At 36.4% G+C, this 15,618-nt stretch overlaps 2 protein-coding genes, 1 long non-coding RNA gene and 2 pseudogenes across 3 annotated transcripts; 1 reads left to right on the top strand and 4 right to left on the bottom strand.

Annotated features, from left to right (window-relative positions):
- Positions 1–251, bottom strand: part of LOC113037944 (katanin p60 ATPase-containing subunit A1-like) — a 1,920-nt pseudogene extending 1,669 nt beyond the window's left edge.
- Positions 252–298: 47 nt separating this feature from the next.
- LOC113037943 (katanin p60 ATPase-containing subunit A1-like) lies at positions 299–1,837 on the top strand (annotated as a pseudogene).
- A 705-nt stretch (positions 1,838–2,542) lies between these two features.
- Positions 2,543–3,137, bottom strand: LOC113037781 (uncharacterized). The gene is made up of 2 exons (XR_003274678.1): positions 2,745–3,137; positions 2,543–2,709 (listed from the first exon to the last, which is right to left on the bottom strand). It is a non-coding gene; the product is annotated as an uncharacterized LOC113037781 (long non-coding RNA).
- Positions 3,138–3,174: 37 nt separating this feature from the next.
- On the bottom strand, positions 3,175–6,403 carry LOC113037771 (glycoprotein integral membrane protein 1-like). Its single transcript, XM_026195123.1, has 8 exons — positions 6,259–6,403; positions 5,926–5,988; positions 5,718–5,817; positions 4,835–4,992; positions 4,500–4,659; positions 4,188–4,393; positions 3,602–3,765; positions 3,175–3,466 (listed from the first exon to the last, which is right to left on the bottom strand). The coding sequence occupies exons 1-8, from the start codon at positions 6,346–6,348 to the stop codon at positions 3,400–3,402; spliced, it is 1,008 nt and encodes a 335-aa protein (XP_026050908.1). The 5' UTR covers positions 6,349–6,403; the 3' UTR covers positions 3,175–3,399.
- A 650-nt stretch (positions 6,404–7,053) lies between these two features.
- On the bottom strand, positions 7,054–9,264 carry LOC113037769 (tripartite motif-containing protein 16-like). Its single transcript, XM_026195120.1, has 6 exons — positions 9,127–9,264; positions 8,809–8,980; positions 8,172–8,402; positions 7,936–8,083; positions 7,742–7,795; positions 7,054–7,633 (listed from the first exon to the last, which is right to left on the bottom strand). The coding sequence occupies exons 2-6, from the start codon at positions 8,887–8,889 to the stop codon at positions 7,080–7,082; spliced, it is 1,068 nt and encodes a 355-aa protein (XP_026050905.1). The 5' UTR covers positions 8,890–8,980; positions 9,127–9,264; the 3' UTR covers positions 7,054–7,079.
- Between the last annotated feature and the right edge of the window lie 6,354 nt (positions 9,265–15,618).

The raw sequence follows: 15,618 nt of genomic DNA, 5'->3' as shown, positions 1-15,618 counted from the left end.
TGTAATACGCTGATTTGGAGCTCAAGAAGCACTTCCTAAGAATATTGAAAACAGTTGTGCTGCTTCATATTTTTGTAGAAACTGATACACTTTTTAAAGATTCTTTGATAAGTTCAAAGTACAGCATTTGGTTTGAAGTGGATTTTTTTTTTATGTTATAAATCCCTTAACTGTCGGAAAAAAAGTGTAACTAATTATTTGAGACTGTATTATTTAACAGCTGTGAAACATACTTTTATATGTACTACCATCTTTGCTGCATTATATGTTACATATATACTATATTATATTCTGCATTATGTGTGTATATAGATTATATACCATATTTCTAATACACCGTAACTGAACATGATTTTAGGGAGTGTTGATGGTGGGTCCACCGGGAACAGGAAAGACATTGCTGGCCAAAGCTGTTGCCACTGAGTGCCGAACCACCTTCTTTAACGTGTCCTCCTCCACCCTCACCTCCAAATACAGAGGAGAGTCGGAAAAACTTGTGCGGTTGCTGTTTGAGATGGTAAAATCACCTTCTGCACTACTCCTCCTTAACCAATTTAAAATGGTAGCAAAATTATACATACAATAAACCATACATACATTTGTGTGTTTGCATGTTCACACAGGCACGCTTTTACGCCCCACCACCATCTTCATTGATGAGATAGACTCCATCTGTAGCCGTAGAGGAAACTCTGAGGAACATGAAGCCAGCAGACGTGTCAAAGCTGAACTACTCGTCCAGATGGATGGTACTGCTTCATACAAACTGTAGAATTTAAAAGCTTTAAAAGTATTTCATGTTCAGTAATATTGTCAATTTAACTGCACAGACACTGTTGGAAGAGAATTTGAATGGAGCCGCATAATGAAACTAACTTTGCAACATTGACCCCTGTTATTGAACTGAATTTAATCAACATCACAAACTGATATAAGCTGAATAAACACTATTGCCTTGTGCCGAGCTATTATTTGAATTTCTAATTGAGCTGTTAATGACACATCTTCTGTAGAAGTGCTTTACTGCAACATTCTTGTTTATTAGTGTCAAACTGCTCTGAAAAAAGAAAAATCAATACATAAACTTCTTGTGCTTCCAGGTGTTGGTGGGACGTCTGAAAACGACCCTTCGAAGATGGTCATGGTTCTGGCAGCCACCAACTTCCCATGGGACATCGATGAAGCTCTGAGACGCAGGCTAGAGAAGAGGATTTTACATTCCTCTGCCCTCAGGTATTCAGAATTACCCATCAGACCGTATTAAATGACATCAGCTTAATACATCTCCCGCTCAAGATACATAAACATAATGAAAGTATTTGAAATCATCATTTGTATTCCTGAAGCTAAAGGAAGAGTGGAGTTACTTAAGATCAGCCTGAAGGAGCTGGAGCTGGCCAGTGATGTCAATGTGGAACAAGATCGCTGAGCAGATGGAGGGATACTCTGGTGCTGACATCACCAATGTTTGCAGGTGCCTGCAGCCTTTCTTTTGTGTGCAACCTGAATTTATTTGCAATGCTTAAAAGTCCCACAATTCTAGAAGTGATTCACTGTTTTTGAATAATTGCAGAGATGCGTCCCTGATGGCAATGAGAAGGCGGATTGAGGGCTTGACCCCTGAGGAGATACGAAACCTGTCGAAAGATGAGATGCACATGCCCACTACAATGGAGGACTTTGAGACGGCACTCAAGAAAGTGTCCAAGTCTGTATCTGCTGCTGACCTAGAAAAATATGAAAAGTGGATAGCGGAGTTTGGCTCCTGCTGATGATGCCAAAGAACCTTATTCGTTCCTCCTTACAGTCACCGTTAGCACTTTGAAAGACTGAGGGTCAGTTTTCACTAAATCTCCGAGCACTTCCACCCTGTACCAGACTGAAATCAAAGGGTGGAAGTCTTTGCCTTAAATGAGGTTTGTATCTTGAGTTTACAGATTCACAGTAATAGTTTAATATATAATAGTAATAGAATTGGTTGTACATACAGGACTTTTCAGAGCTGCTTCGCTTGATACAGGTTAAGCTTTCTCTTAAACTGAAATTCACTCGCATCAGTTTGTAAGGATGAAGGCTGAACTAATTATCCAGTAAATCCAGAGTGCTGGAGTCTGGGAAACCTGTTTTGGTGCTCTTATAACAAACAGCCCCATGATGTGCTGCCTAACTGTAGTGTGTACAGACAATAATGTTAATGTGGACACAGGATTGTTTGATCTTTACTTGCAAAATCACTGCCAATGACCAAAGACCAGCTGTCCAGCTATTCTCTGTTGTCTCCAAATGCTACTTGAAGCGAAAAGCTATGCAAGCTAAAAAAGTTTTTTGCTCCTGTGGTTGATTTAAAGGCCAAAGTTTCCAGCATCGGACAATTGTCTTAATATTGATGAGACCAGCATGTCTTAAAGGTGTACAGCACTTGACTTTTATAAACACTATGGAACTTGTTTCTTTTCATTACTAACATTCCATTGCCATGATCAAGTTTTAAAATGATGTATTTTGTTGAAATAAATATTTTTTTAAAGACTCGGAGACAAAATAATTTGAGCAGAATTTACTCTTGTAACAAACTTGGAGGAAAAACATCATAATGCATCAGAATGACAGAAAATGACCCATTTCATTAAAAGCCAATGAAATGGCTACACTGAAATATAAGCATCCTGCTGAAATGTTTAAAATGTTGAGGTACATCGCTTGAAATGACTGAAACATTGTGATGTGATGGTGAATGCTTTGACACTGCTCAGACCCCAGTGTACAAATCTTCATTTCATTCATCTAATGCAGGTCAGAGTTGAAATGTATTGCTGCTGTGCATGCTTAACATAACAGGCAATAGCTGACACAACATGATTATTAACATTAAGCAACAGTTTTATACAATCCATTTAAAACAGAGAAATAATCCATTTAAATAATATGGACAGTTTAAATCAGCTATTAAAGTTATATTGATGGTCCTTTACATTAATGGATTATTTGTCCATTTGTCCTTTATAATGCTGTACCCTTTAATTGTCAGTAATGACACAATGTCATGTCCATACAACAGGCAAAGCAATACCTAGTATTACCATAAAACAAACACTTTAGAGGAAAAAAGGCAAATATATTTTAGGGACTGTGCATATTTAAATATATGCACCTGTTCCCACCTCACAATGTAGTGAAAATACAAAAAGTAGTTTACTGATTATGCTGTTAAACGGACACAGATGTGAAAATAGAAATCTGTTTCATTAGGAAATGTCGGGGAATCTTTTTTTTCTTTTAAAAGTGCTACATTGAAATCATTGGTATTGTCAACCAAATAAAGCCACATAACCGAACTAATGAGAACGCATCCATCACTTATCTATCAAAATGCTTTTTTCAGTTGTTTCTCCCTCCATGTTATCTATTAGCCTCTGTTTTTTCATCATCTGGCATCAGAGTCTCTGGATTCAAATGAAAAAATCCCCTAAAAAAGACAGAAGAGAGCCATGTATTATTTATGTGTGATAATCAGCGAACTAACCTGTATAGCACTTGTAATCCATCTATGGAACTAAATGAAATGACCATGCATTTGATGCAGGGTTGGTGCAGGTTGTACCTTTGTTCACAGGAGGGGAACAAAAGATCCAGGATCTTAATGATGACAGCTGAACCTGCTACACCAACCACCACCACCCACATGATCAAGAAGAAGAGTGGGATAGAGTCAGACCAGAAGCGCCTCAGTTTCTCTCTCAGCCCCCTGACCCACTGACACGCAACCTGCCAACACACACAATAACAACACATGAGGAAACGACACTACAGAATAACAGGACATTTTTAAAAAATATGAGGAAATTAAGGTCATCCAGAGTTACTAGTTTTAAAAATGTATTAATTATATTTTAATTCTTAATTATATTTACATAACGGTTGAGGAACAGTAAAAAAATTATGTTTAGGTCTCTCGTGCTCCCCAAAGAAAAACAGTTATATTGTGAAATATTATTACAATTTAAAATATTTCCCATGATTGCAAAGCTGAATTTTCAGCAGCCATTATTCCAGTTTTCATTGTCACATAATCCTTCATAAATCATTCTAATATGCCAATACCCAGCTCAAGGAACCTTTGTGCTGATTAATATTTTTGTGGAAACGGTTTAATATGGTCCAAGAGTTAACAGTTCACAGTCACTTACACTATAGGAGGACACAGACCCACTCAGAGGAGACTCGAGCAGTAAGGAATCTGAAGTCATTTCCTCTTCCTCTCTGGACTCATACAGAGTTTCAGGGTCCATCCGCAAGGGTGTTTCAGGAAGTTTCCCTGGAGCTGCGATCTCCTCCTGAGTGGTCTCTGGATGTTTGAGTAGATAGTGGCTGGTAGTAAGCACTTGGTCTTCAACTGTGAAGACAGAAAACCATTCATAAAGATCCTTCCAGTTTAAAGAATCAGTCATTTTTTGGAGATTACAAAACAACAGGCATTTTGCTCCATGAATCTATCTAACCTGTATAACGTATGGATGCATTAGTCACCAAGACGTCACTCTCTCGTGGGATGTCTGAGAGCTTGCTTCTTGATGAAGGGTAAATACTGGTCACCTGTGTGATCTCCTCAGAGCTCTGGTTCCACAGGATCTCCACCTCACACACATCTGGCTGCTGGACCTACAAAATATACAGCATCAGGCATTCACGTGCACAGCCGCATTCTAGAGTTTAGATCTGTTCCATCATTAAAGCAGTCATTCCATATTTAAGACTCAATTACTCTAGAAAGGACATAACAGATATGAAAAATAATTCATTTGGCAGTTATCATTTACAGGGTAATGAATAAAACCTTTTCATCTGCTAGCTGGATTATCTCCTGACTCAGGACGAGTAACAGAAGCTGCTCTCCAGCATCACTCTGAACATATGACTGATTGAGCATCAGCCTCAGCTCACTGCTGACCAACCCATCCGTAAGATTTCTAGAGCTCACATTAGAACCATCCACTGCAAACACAAAGAAAAATTTAATTTCCGCTATTGCAGGAAGAGTTCAGCAATAATATTCAAATTTACTCACCCTTAAACCATCCTAAATATGAAGTTTGTTTCTTCATCAGAACAGCAGAAATTCAGTAATACATCATTTGCTCACCAATGGATCCTCTTAAGTCAATGGGTGCCGTCACAGTTCAAACCGTTCAAACAGTCCAGTCAATCAACAAAAGCAAGCAATATAATGGATACAGGACTCATATTTCGGCTTGAAGCAATGGATTGAAGTTAAAATTTAACCTCTTGATTAATTACAAGCATGCAGGTTAACAAACTGGAAGGACTGATGTTTTTAGCAGTTATTTGGACCGTCATTTTGACGGCTCCCTTTCATTGCAGTGGATCCACTGTTGGACAAGGGATGTAATGCTACATTTCTCTAAATCTTCTTTCTGTGAAGAAACAAACTTCTAATACATCTTAGATGGCCTGAGGGTAAGTGATTTTTCAGCAATTTGTCTATTTTTGTGTGAACAATTCCTTTAATGTTAGTTAATGCATTAACAAACATTTACTAACAATAGCCTATACATTGCAGTACTTATGCAACACATAATACAACTGTTAGCTAATTATTTGTTTATGTATGGTCGGGTCTTTTACTTTCTTTGCATTTTTCATTGTTAGAAGAAGTGTAATTCATTCAATGTGAAAAGAAGGCAGACAAAGATACATACACAATAAAGCTGGACAGGTCATCCTTGTGACTTCTGAAGGCTTGAGAAGAGCTCCATTAATAAACGTTTCATTGTCCAAAAGACCTATATTTAAATGTATCTGAAAGGAGATGAGAAATCATTTTAAATGATCACGCCTTCACAGAACAACATAATATGGATGTGACGCTCCATTTTCGTGTAAATATTCCACGATTTATTATCTTACCTGTACACTGTACTTAGTCTGGTTAGTTACACTAACCGCTGTCACATTTAACACAACCGTTTCCTGTGAAACAAACCACATACACAATGACAAACGCGGCTGTTTACAGGACTCCGACTTGACAGTAAAGTGCTTACGTTTTCAATGCTGAAAGACACTGTTTTGTGTAAACTAACCGTGAATATTAAACCGACAATATCTTTAAATGTGTCAGACCAAACTATTGTGTAGCTACGTTACATCTATCAATCAGATAAGCCTTTGTGCTGCTAACGTACACGTGAATGTATCAGAGACAGGAAACGATCTAAAAATATGAGAAATGTCACGTACCTTGGTTATTTGTTTCGATTGTGCGTTGGCCAGGACAAATAAGATGCTTAAATAAACAACCGTTAAACGCATTTTCCACGTAGACGCCATTTTTATCACGCTAGATATCAACAATACGTAAATAAAAATGCTCGCATGACGCTCTACGCGTAATGTCGTAATTTCGGTCATTCCCGTTTGCCTTGACGTAGGGTTATCCCTATTGGATATTAGGAGTACTACGGGAAAATTTATACAGTTATATATTTTGTAATGACAACGTTTGCATTCATCTTTTTTGTTTTATTTTATTAATTTTTTTTGTCAGAGGAATCCCTAACTACATTAGTTCACTTACTTTGACTAACCATTTTATATATTTTTTTTCACTAGAAAATATTGATATATAGTGAGTTACAGTGATTACACTGAGATTTTACATCTTGCGCATTCATTTTGTTATTACATTTTATTTCTATTAAAAAAAAATTATACTGCATTTTCACAAACTCCTTTTTGTAAGACAATTTCTATGGGAAACTATAATTTATAAATTACACTATAATCAAGCAGCAAACATTTCACTTTATTAGACTGTCTTGTTTTATTGCTCAGCTGAGATTTTCGTAAAATCTTCCATAGGTCAACAGAAAGGAGATAAAAATTCCGTTAAACCAGGCTATAATGTTTTGTTTTACAAACACAAACACATTTTAATTTTTAAAATATAATAATTCCTGTCATACTACTTGTAAAAAAAGTTAAATATGTGATAACATTATGATTGTTAATATTTATATATACACAATGCTGCATTTAAATAAGGGGAACACAAAACTGGTTTATGGATCACATAGTTTCACTGAGGAGAACACACTGGTGTTTGACCCAGAGTTGTCTAGATTAAGCAGATCTCCAGAACCTAATGCGCTGAACCAAAATCCAGGATACAGGGGTTGAGTGAATGTGGTCTGGACGCGGTGTAAGAGGGTCACTGTATCAGAGACACTGTAGAAAGACAGAGTCCCTGCACTGTAGTCCACAAACACACCTACCCTAGAGGACAGAGGTCTTGAGATCTCTGTTTTACTGCTCTTATGCCAGAAAACAGGCTTGGGAAAACACTGCAGACTCCAAGATGTGTTGTTGTTTCCAAACGTACCAACTAATCCCTTTCCTCTGCCACTCATTTCTTTATACGAGACTGATATATGCACACATCTCCCGCTCCACTCCACCTCCCAATAGCAGCGTCCAAACACACTCTCCTTGCAAAACACCTTGCAGGGGAACTTATAAATCCCTAAATGCCCAGTATATGTCATCTGTCTGTTGTTCTCAGAGAGGACGAGGTCTTCAACCACTGTGTTGGGATCAAGGGTAAAGCTACAAAAATCTATGGAAAATTGTTATAATCAGTTATTGCCAACAATTGAATTTTTTTTTTTTTTGTTAAAATCACTGCACATATATGGTACATAATAAAGCACATACAGAGACTTACATTGTTTAAAGTGATTCCTGATTCTGGTTAATGGTAAAATCTGAATTCTTGCCACTATAAAAGAACAGAGAAGTACAAAATTAAATAAAATAATTAAATGTCTACTGGTCATGTAAGATAAAAAGTAACAGATTAAAAAAAATACAAACTTTTGAGAGTGAAAATGATTTAAATGATTTAAAGGAGTCTCTTACCAACAGAGATGATATTACTGATCTCCTCCTGACAAAAATCTTCAAAATGTTGTTTTAAATCAGACAGAGATTTCCTCAGTCCATCAAACAGAATATGATTAACAGTCATACTGGATGACTGATCATATTCAGAAGAATCAGAGAGTTTCTGAAAAGTTTATATTGAGAAAAACATTTATATAACAAATGTTTTGCACTGAACCAGAGAAAATGATTCAAGCAACCTGTGGCGTTACCTTAAAAGGAAAATGTTGCTCTGTGTGTGGATGTTGATCCAGCTCTGTGTCTGTCCTCTGGAGGTCAGTGATCTCCTGCTCCAGCTGCTCCAGGAGTCCTTCAGCTCGACTCACTTCAGTCCTCTCCTGATCTCTGATCAGCTGGGTCACCTCATGCTGTCTTCTCTTGATAGAGAGGATGAGCTCAGTGAAGATCTTCTCACTGTGCTCCACCGCTGTCTGAGCAGAGTGCTGTGAGGAGAAAAAAGTAGTCCAGTTTAACTTTAAGTTTCACTTTTTTTTCTGATGCTTTTAATTCAGAATCAGAGTCACATGATCCTTCAGAAATCATTCTTGGTGCTCAAGAAACAGTTCTTATATTATTATCATTATCATTATCATTAACATGTTAAAAACAGTTGTGATTAATATTTTTGTGGGGATTTTATATATATATATATATATATATATATATATATATATATATATATATATATATATATATATATATATACATATATACATATACATATATATATATATATATATATATATATATATATATTAACATAAATGTTTTTAAACTGCCACTAGTTTAACTTTAGTTTAATCTTTGTTGAATATATATATAGTGCAAAAGAAAAGGATCATCTCTCACCTTCAGTGTGTTCACAACCTGTTTCAGCTCCTCTATTGTTTTCTGTTTCTCCTGGATTCTCTGCGTGGTTGTTCTCTGCATCTTCTCGACCTGGTTTTATTTATTTATTTATTTTAATACTCCTTTATGATTCCAGGAACAGAGTGAACATTATAGATGCTAGTACTGCGTTCTGTGTGTGATGGTCAAATGAAAAGCGAAACATTAGTCATGTGGTTGGATAGCAGGTTTGAGGTTTCCTAGCTATGGTAACCGATTCATTTCTGTGCCTCATGATACTGAAGATATAAAATGTGTTATTATTCATATAAAGATTACCATTTTGATGTAATTTTACATTAGGCGATTTTCCAAAGCTTCTTCTTCTTTATAATATTCGTAACCATTCCCCAGTCCACACGGAGTTTCTGAGGCACGAGCCTGAACTGTTTTCACAAGCGAAACAAGGACGTAGGAAGTGAGTTTGAGGTTTGAACTGAAGTGGTGAAGCAGGTTTCAATTGAGTTTCACAGAAGTTAAACACGTTATACAAGATTTAATGAGTACTGTATGCTAAGATATACAATGGAGTCTCACATACGCCTAGATCTGTTTTGTTCTCCCTGGACTGGAGGGTGACTATCTGACTCTTTACTGGTGAAAAAAGAAATGTCTACTTTTTAATATACAGTAAATATACATAGGCATACACAGGCTTTGGACATTTCTGGTTGTTTAACGATTATAACTGTTAGTATAGCATGTCCATTGTCAATGTGTGTTCACTGTGTTGTAATTATGAATAAATAAAATGAGTGATAGAATGAGAAGAGTAACACTGAATATGATATCAAATGTGATTTTTATTCCATGTTAAATATAACTAAACGTGTAGGCTACAGAATACATTGATTAACATGAATTCATGATGAACGACAGGAAGATTCATTCAGTTATATATTTTGTAATGACAACGCTTGGATTCATTTTTTTTTTTTTCAGGCTTTTTTTCCTTCTCTTTTTGCTGACTCCCATCGATGTCTGAAGAAATGTCTCCACCTACTGGATCAACAGGAGTAGAACAATACCAAAATAGTTGCACAAGATTTTACACACACGAAATAAATATAAAATCCAGTATTTTGCTGTATTTGGGTCATAACTCCAGTAAGAACTATAAGACTCCAAAACCTTCTGATTCTTTCATCACCCGATTCAGTCCCCCTCTACTAGCATTTACAGTGCAGTGTTTTTTACATGCATTCTTTAAATATGAAAGCTAAAATATAATGTATGTAATATATATTTTGTGTCGCTATTACATATATATATAGGAAAATAATATTTGTTAAAAAAATGTTTAAATTATACTAGGCAAAGTGTATATTTCATGCCTTCAAACATTTCACTTTTCTAGCTTCTCACAGTATAGAACATTTATGTGCAACAAAAATATTTAATTAGTATGTAGTGCTTGCTTTGTTTTACGTTCTTAATAAAAGTAACATTCCACAGATACTTCATAAACCGCAAAAGCATCACACTTCTGCTAAGCTTATTTACAGGTCACACAGTGTTACTGAGGAAGACATACTGAACCAAAACCCAGGATGGAGGGGCTGAGTGAATGTGGTCTGGACTCTGTGTAAGAGGTTCATCTTGTCAGAAATGTCATAAAAAGAAAGATTTCCTGCTTTATAGTCAACATACACCCCTATTTTAGAGGATAAAGGTCCTGCGGTCTCAGTTTTATTGTTGTCATGCCAGACACAAGGTGATGGAGAACATTTCAGACTCCAGGACTGACTGTTGTGTCAAAACCAGTGCACACGATCCTGTCCTTTTCTTCCCACCCCTTTATATGAAACAGCAATATAGACCCCAAATATTCCCTTTTCCTATTCAACTTCCCAGTAACAGCATCCAGTTATACTTTCTTTGCATAGCACCTGGGGCCAAAAATCAAATCTGTCCGAATGCTGAATATAGAGTCGGATTGTCTCACGGCATATTGCTTTTCTGGTGTTTTCAGAAATCCGGAGTTCATCATGAGCAGTAGTGCTGTCCAGTGGAAACATGATAATCTGGAGATAAAAAGCAGGCACGAAAAAACACAAATGTGTACACAAATGTTTAATTAAAGAGAACAGATTAGAGATGTTTTTAAATAAATGAAAAACAGTTTTGCAACATTGTACATGAGTATATGTACAGTATTATGGGTCACTTACAACCAAGAAAATCCTCACCGTTTACTGGCTCAAAAGGAAATCTCAACTGAAAATTAACTGTGAACATATAGATAAAATAAGTGCGTTATTATTGTGAAAGTTTCACTTATGTACATTTATATAAATGTTTTTTTCTCTCACCATTTGAAATAATTTTGTGGTCCTCCTTGCCAAATATAACATTATATAATAAAATAATAAAACATTATTATCCGTGTTTAAATGTTTCTGAAGCAGTGTCTCTCCCGTGGAGCTCAGCGATCTACTGCTCCAGCTGCTCGTGAAGCAGTGCAACTCAACTATATTCTATTTTTTCTTGAGCTCTGATCAGCTCTGCTATGTCAGAGCTGGTTTTCACAACCAGAGCACTATTAGAAAGCAGAGAGAGCTGCAAACCAAGTTTTCATAATAAAAGCCATAAATGTAGTCAGAACCATTGCATAGATTAATTTCCAATGTGTGTTTATCTCTCTTATCTACAGTATTCATCCGCTCATGTTTGCTCCTGCAGTGGTTTTTCTTATACTTTTAGTGTACCTAAGGACTGTTTCAGCTCTTCTAGCTCTTTCTTTTTTTTCCTTTATTCTTTGCTGTACATCCAATTGCTTTCCTGCAATCTCATAGGGTAGAAAACATGTAGCTCATCAAGGAAGCATATTAAGTGACTGGTATCTGACTTGTCTAACTAGTTTACTGCTTTGATAATGTGCTCTCATATGCAACTTTCATTTTACAGCATTTTACAACCATTTTACCTTAGAGAACTGATGTAAACATCAAAAATCGTTTGAACCCATCAAGTAAGATGAATGAGTCCTCACCTGTTTCCCGTCCTTTCTGTTTCAATGTCAGCGGTATCATGTTCTTTGTGTTCGTATCATGTTCAAAAATACATTTTTGGTCTGTACAGCAGTAGAATTCATTGAGTTTGTCATGTTGGGAGCAGATGTTTTCCTGCAGGTCTGGGGAAGCTTCGATCAGCTTGTTTCTCTTCAGATAGGGCACTGTGGTGTGAGCTATTACAGTAGGTGACTTTCACAGAAGGAAGCCAGGCACATTAAACAAGACTTGACAGCTTGTGTTTTCTTCCAGTGCATTCATCAAACCGTACGTCTCCGGGTCCAGCATAGCTTGGATCTGAAGGATTGTTTGAAGAAGGTAGCTCCACTCTTTTCTTTCTCTCCAGCAGATCATCAACTTTGATGGATGTGCATGGAACAGATTTCGGAGTGAACATCTCTCTGCACTGAGGACAGCTGTGGGATCCCTTTGGACAGTCCTGCTTCAGACTCAGAACACACGCCGAACAAGTCACTGGATTTTTCAGTAGATCTTGACAGACTGGACAGCTGGCCTTGTCCTTTCCTGATGTCCTAATGGCATCTGCCATATCAGTGAGTAAGTGGACTGTCCTGGGCTGCTCTCTGAATGTATGCATTACTTTTGTTTGTTCTGTTTTTTTGTTGTTGTTTTTTAGCATGATGACCGTGCGTTCCTAGAAATTAAGTTTCTTCATTCCATCTACATACTTTCACTTCTGCAACTTCAAGACAATAATTTCTTCCTTGTGGCAGTGTGAAAGATTTAGCTTAAATTGCAGTCCAACGATATTCACATTTCCAAAACAGTGTGGTATAAAAAATTGTGAGACTGTTGGTCATAAATATACCTAAAATCTCAAATATCTACATTTCAGTCATAGTGCAAGTGTGACTAAAAATGAATACACCAATTTAAATGTGGTGCAGTGAAAACTGATAGTAATGATCGGTCAATACAGTACATACACTGCTTAAATAGGAAAAGAGAGAAACATGGGTAACACTTTAGAATAAGGTTCCATTAGTTAATGTTAGTTAATGTATTAATTAACATGAACAAACAATGAATAATAAATTTATTACTGTATTTATTCATCTTCGTTAATGTTAGTTAATGAAAATACACTTATTCATTGTTAGTTCATGGTAATTCACAGTGCATTAACTAATGTTAACAAGCACAACTTTTGATTTAAATAATGCATTAGTAAATGTTGAAATTAACATGAACTAAGACTTATAAATGCTTTAGAAGGATTGTTCTTGCTTAGTTCATGTTAACGAAAGTAGTTAACTAACATTAACTAATGGAACCTTATTCTAAAGTGTTACCGAAACATGTTATGGAAAGAAAATATATACTTTATGCACTTTTTGGTGATTTTTTATTTATTTATTTACCTTTGTTACTTTTTATGTGAAATATGCTTATTTTATGTCAGATTTAATATTTATTTTACTAATTACATTCAAAAAGTGAAACTTGTATATTATATTCATTCATTACACACAGACTGATATATTTCAAATGTTTATTTCTTTTAATTTTCATGATTATAACTGACAACTAAGTAAAATCTCAAATTCAGTATCTCAGAAAATTAGAATACTGTGAAAAGGATCAATATTGAAGACACCTGGTGCCACACTCTAATCAGCGAATTAACTGAAAAAACCTGCAAAGCTTTTAAACGGTCTCTCAGTCTAGTTCTGTAGACTACACAATCATGGGGAAGACTGCTGACTTGACAGTTGTCCAAAAGATGACCATTGACACCTTGCACAAGGAGGGCAAGGCACAAAAGGTCATTGCAAAAGAGGCTGGCTGTTCACAGAGCTCTGTGTCCAAGCACATTAATAGAGAGGCGAAGGGAAGAAAAAGATGTGGTAGAAAAAAGGGTACAAGCAATAGGGATAACCGCACCCTGGAGAGGATTGTGAGCACAGACATATGTAAGACATGGGTTTCAGCTGTCTCATTCCTGGTGTCAAGCCACTCTTGAACAACAGACAGCGTCAGAAGCATCTCGCTTCAAAAAAGACTAGACTGCTGCTGAGTGGTTCAAAGTTATGATCTCTAATCAGGGTCCCAGAGTCTGGAGGAAGAGAGGAGATGCACACAATCCACGTTGCTTGAGGTCCAGAGTAAAGTTTCCACAGTCAGTGATGGTTTGAGGTGCCATGTCATCTGTTGGTGTTGGTCCACTGTGTTTTCTAAGGTCCAAGGTCAACACAGCAATATACCAGGAAGTTTTAGAGCACTTCATGCTTCCTGCTGCTGTGCTGACCAACTTTATGGAGATGCAGATTTCATTTTCCAACAGGACTTGGCACCTGCACACAGTGCCAAAACTACCAGTACCTGGTTTAAGGACCATGTTATCCCTGTTATTAATTGGCCAGCAAACTCGCCTGACCTTAGCCCCATAAAAAATCTATGGGAGATTGTGAAGAGGAAGATGCGATATGCAAGAATATCCCAAGAATGCAGAAGAGCTGAAAGCCACTATCAGAGAAACCTGGGCTCTCATAACACCTGAGCAGTGCCACAGACTGATGGACTCCATGCCACGCTGCATTGCTGCAGTAATTCAGGCAAAAGGAGCCCCAACTAAGTATTGAGTGCTGTACATGCTCATACTTTTCATGTTCATACTTTTCAGTTGGCCAAGATTTCTAAAAATACTTTCTTTGTATTGGTCTTAAGTAATATTCTAATTTTCTGAGATACTGAATGTGGGATTTTCCTTAGTTGTCAGTTATAATCATCAAAATGAAAATAAATAAACATTTGAAATATATCAATCTATGTGTAATGAATGAATACAATATACACGTTTCGCTTTTTGAATGAAATTAGTGAAATAAAACAACTTTTTGATGATATTCTAATTATATGACCAGCACCTGTATATATTCCAGTAAATTCAGACAGCCAAAACCTAAAAAGATTTGTGACTTTGGTGACATCTGGTGGCTAATGATGGTATCAAATATAAAAACATCAAAAATATCAATAGCCACTATACAGTATGGCAGTAGTTTTCAGTTGCTTTTTGGAGTTTTTGGAGGGGAGAAATCAATGGATTCAAATATTTCAAAATGAGAAATACAACGGCAGACGTGTGCTGTTTAATGAACATTCTCCAACAAATCTGTCTCTTCTCATTTCTGACCTCAGAATGAATGACCAGGGCTACTATAGCTGTTTAACCAAATCAAATAGTATGACACATGTTCACTTAAATATTAAAGGTAAGTGCAAATTTGGAGCATGTGACAGATATATTTAAATTTCACATCCACTTTAGATTTTCTCTTGTACTTACAACAATGCATACAATTTGCGGCCTTTTTGACTGCAACTATATTTATAAAATTGTATCCTGACATTATTTTAGGATAGCACCTTAACTGCAGTTTAATCTGAAATATTAGAAAATATTCTGTATAATGTTTTCAGGGTGTGATTTGGTTGAGAACAGAAAGACATTAGCAGTGACTGGATAAGCAGGAGAGTCTGTGGTTCTGCCCTGTTACTGCACTGAACTGGCTAAACCTGAACAGATGCAATGGAATTATTTAAAGGGGTTATATGATGCGATTTCAAATTTTCCTTTCTCTTTGGAGTGTTTGAAGCTCTTGGTGCATACTTAAGTATCAAATCCAAAGAGTTATTCTTTATAAAAATTAAGACTTGTCCACACCCTCTGAAAACACCTATTTTTAACATGCCCCTACATGTCTACATCACTATGTAGGAAGATTTGCATAACGCC

The sequence above is a fragment of the Carassius auratus genome, chromosome 20 (genome assembly GCF_003368295.1).
Source record: "Carassius auratus strain Wakin chromosome 20, ASM336829v1, whole genome shotgun sequence".
Classification (NCBI taxonomy): domain Eukaryota; kingdom Metazoa; phylum Chordata; class Actinopteri; order Cypriniformes; family Cyprinidae; genus Carassius; species Carassius auratus.
The sequence above is the reverse complement of the archived record's forward strand: the minus strand, read 5'-3'. Positions and strand labels throughout refer to the sequence as shown.

What these genes read in the sequence shown, in the direction of transcription:
- LOC113037771 (XM_026195123.1), bottom strand. Translation starts at nt 6,348, where the DNA reads ATGGCGTCTACGTGGAAAATGCGTTTAACGGTTGTTTATTTAAGCATC. An exon ending in AATCGAAACAAATAACCAAG is followed by an intron (nt 5,989 to 6,258) that starts GTACGTGACATT and finishes TTTGTTTCACAG; the next exon opens with GAAACGGTTGTGTTAAATGT. An exon ending in GACCTGTCCAGCTTTATTGT is followed by an intron (nt 4,993 to 5,717) that starts GTATGTATCTTT and finishes TTGTGTTTGCAG; the next exon opens with TGGATGGTTCTAATGTGAGC.
- LOC113037769 (XM_026195120.1), bottom strand. Translation starts at nt 8,889, where the DNA reads ATGCAGAGAACAACCACGCAGAGAATCCAGGAGAAACAGAAAACAATA. An exon ending in AGGTTGTGAACACACTGAAG is followed by an intron (nt 8,403 to 8,808) that starts GTGAGAGATGAT and finishes TTCTCCTCACAG; the next exon opens with CACTCTGCTCAGACAGCGGT. An exon ending in CAGTAATATCATCTCTGTTG is followed by an intron (nt 7,796 to 7,935) that starts GTAAGAGACTCC and finishes GTTCTTTTATAG; the next exon opens with TGGCAAGAATTCAGATTTTA.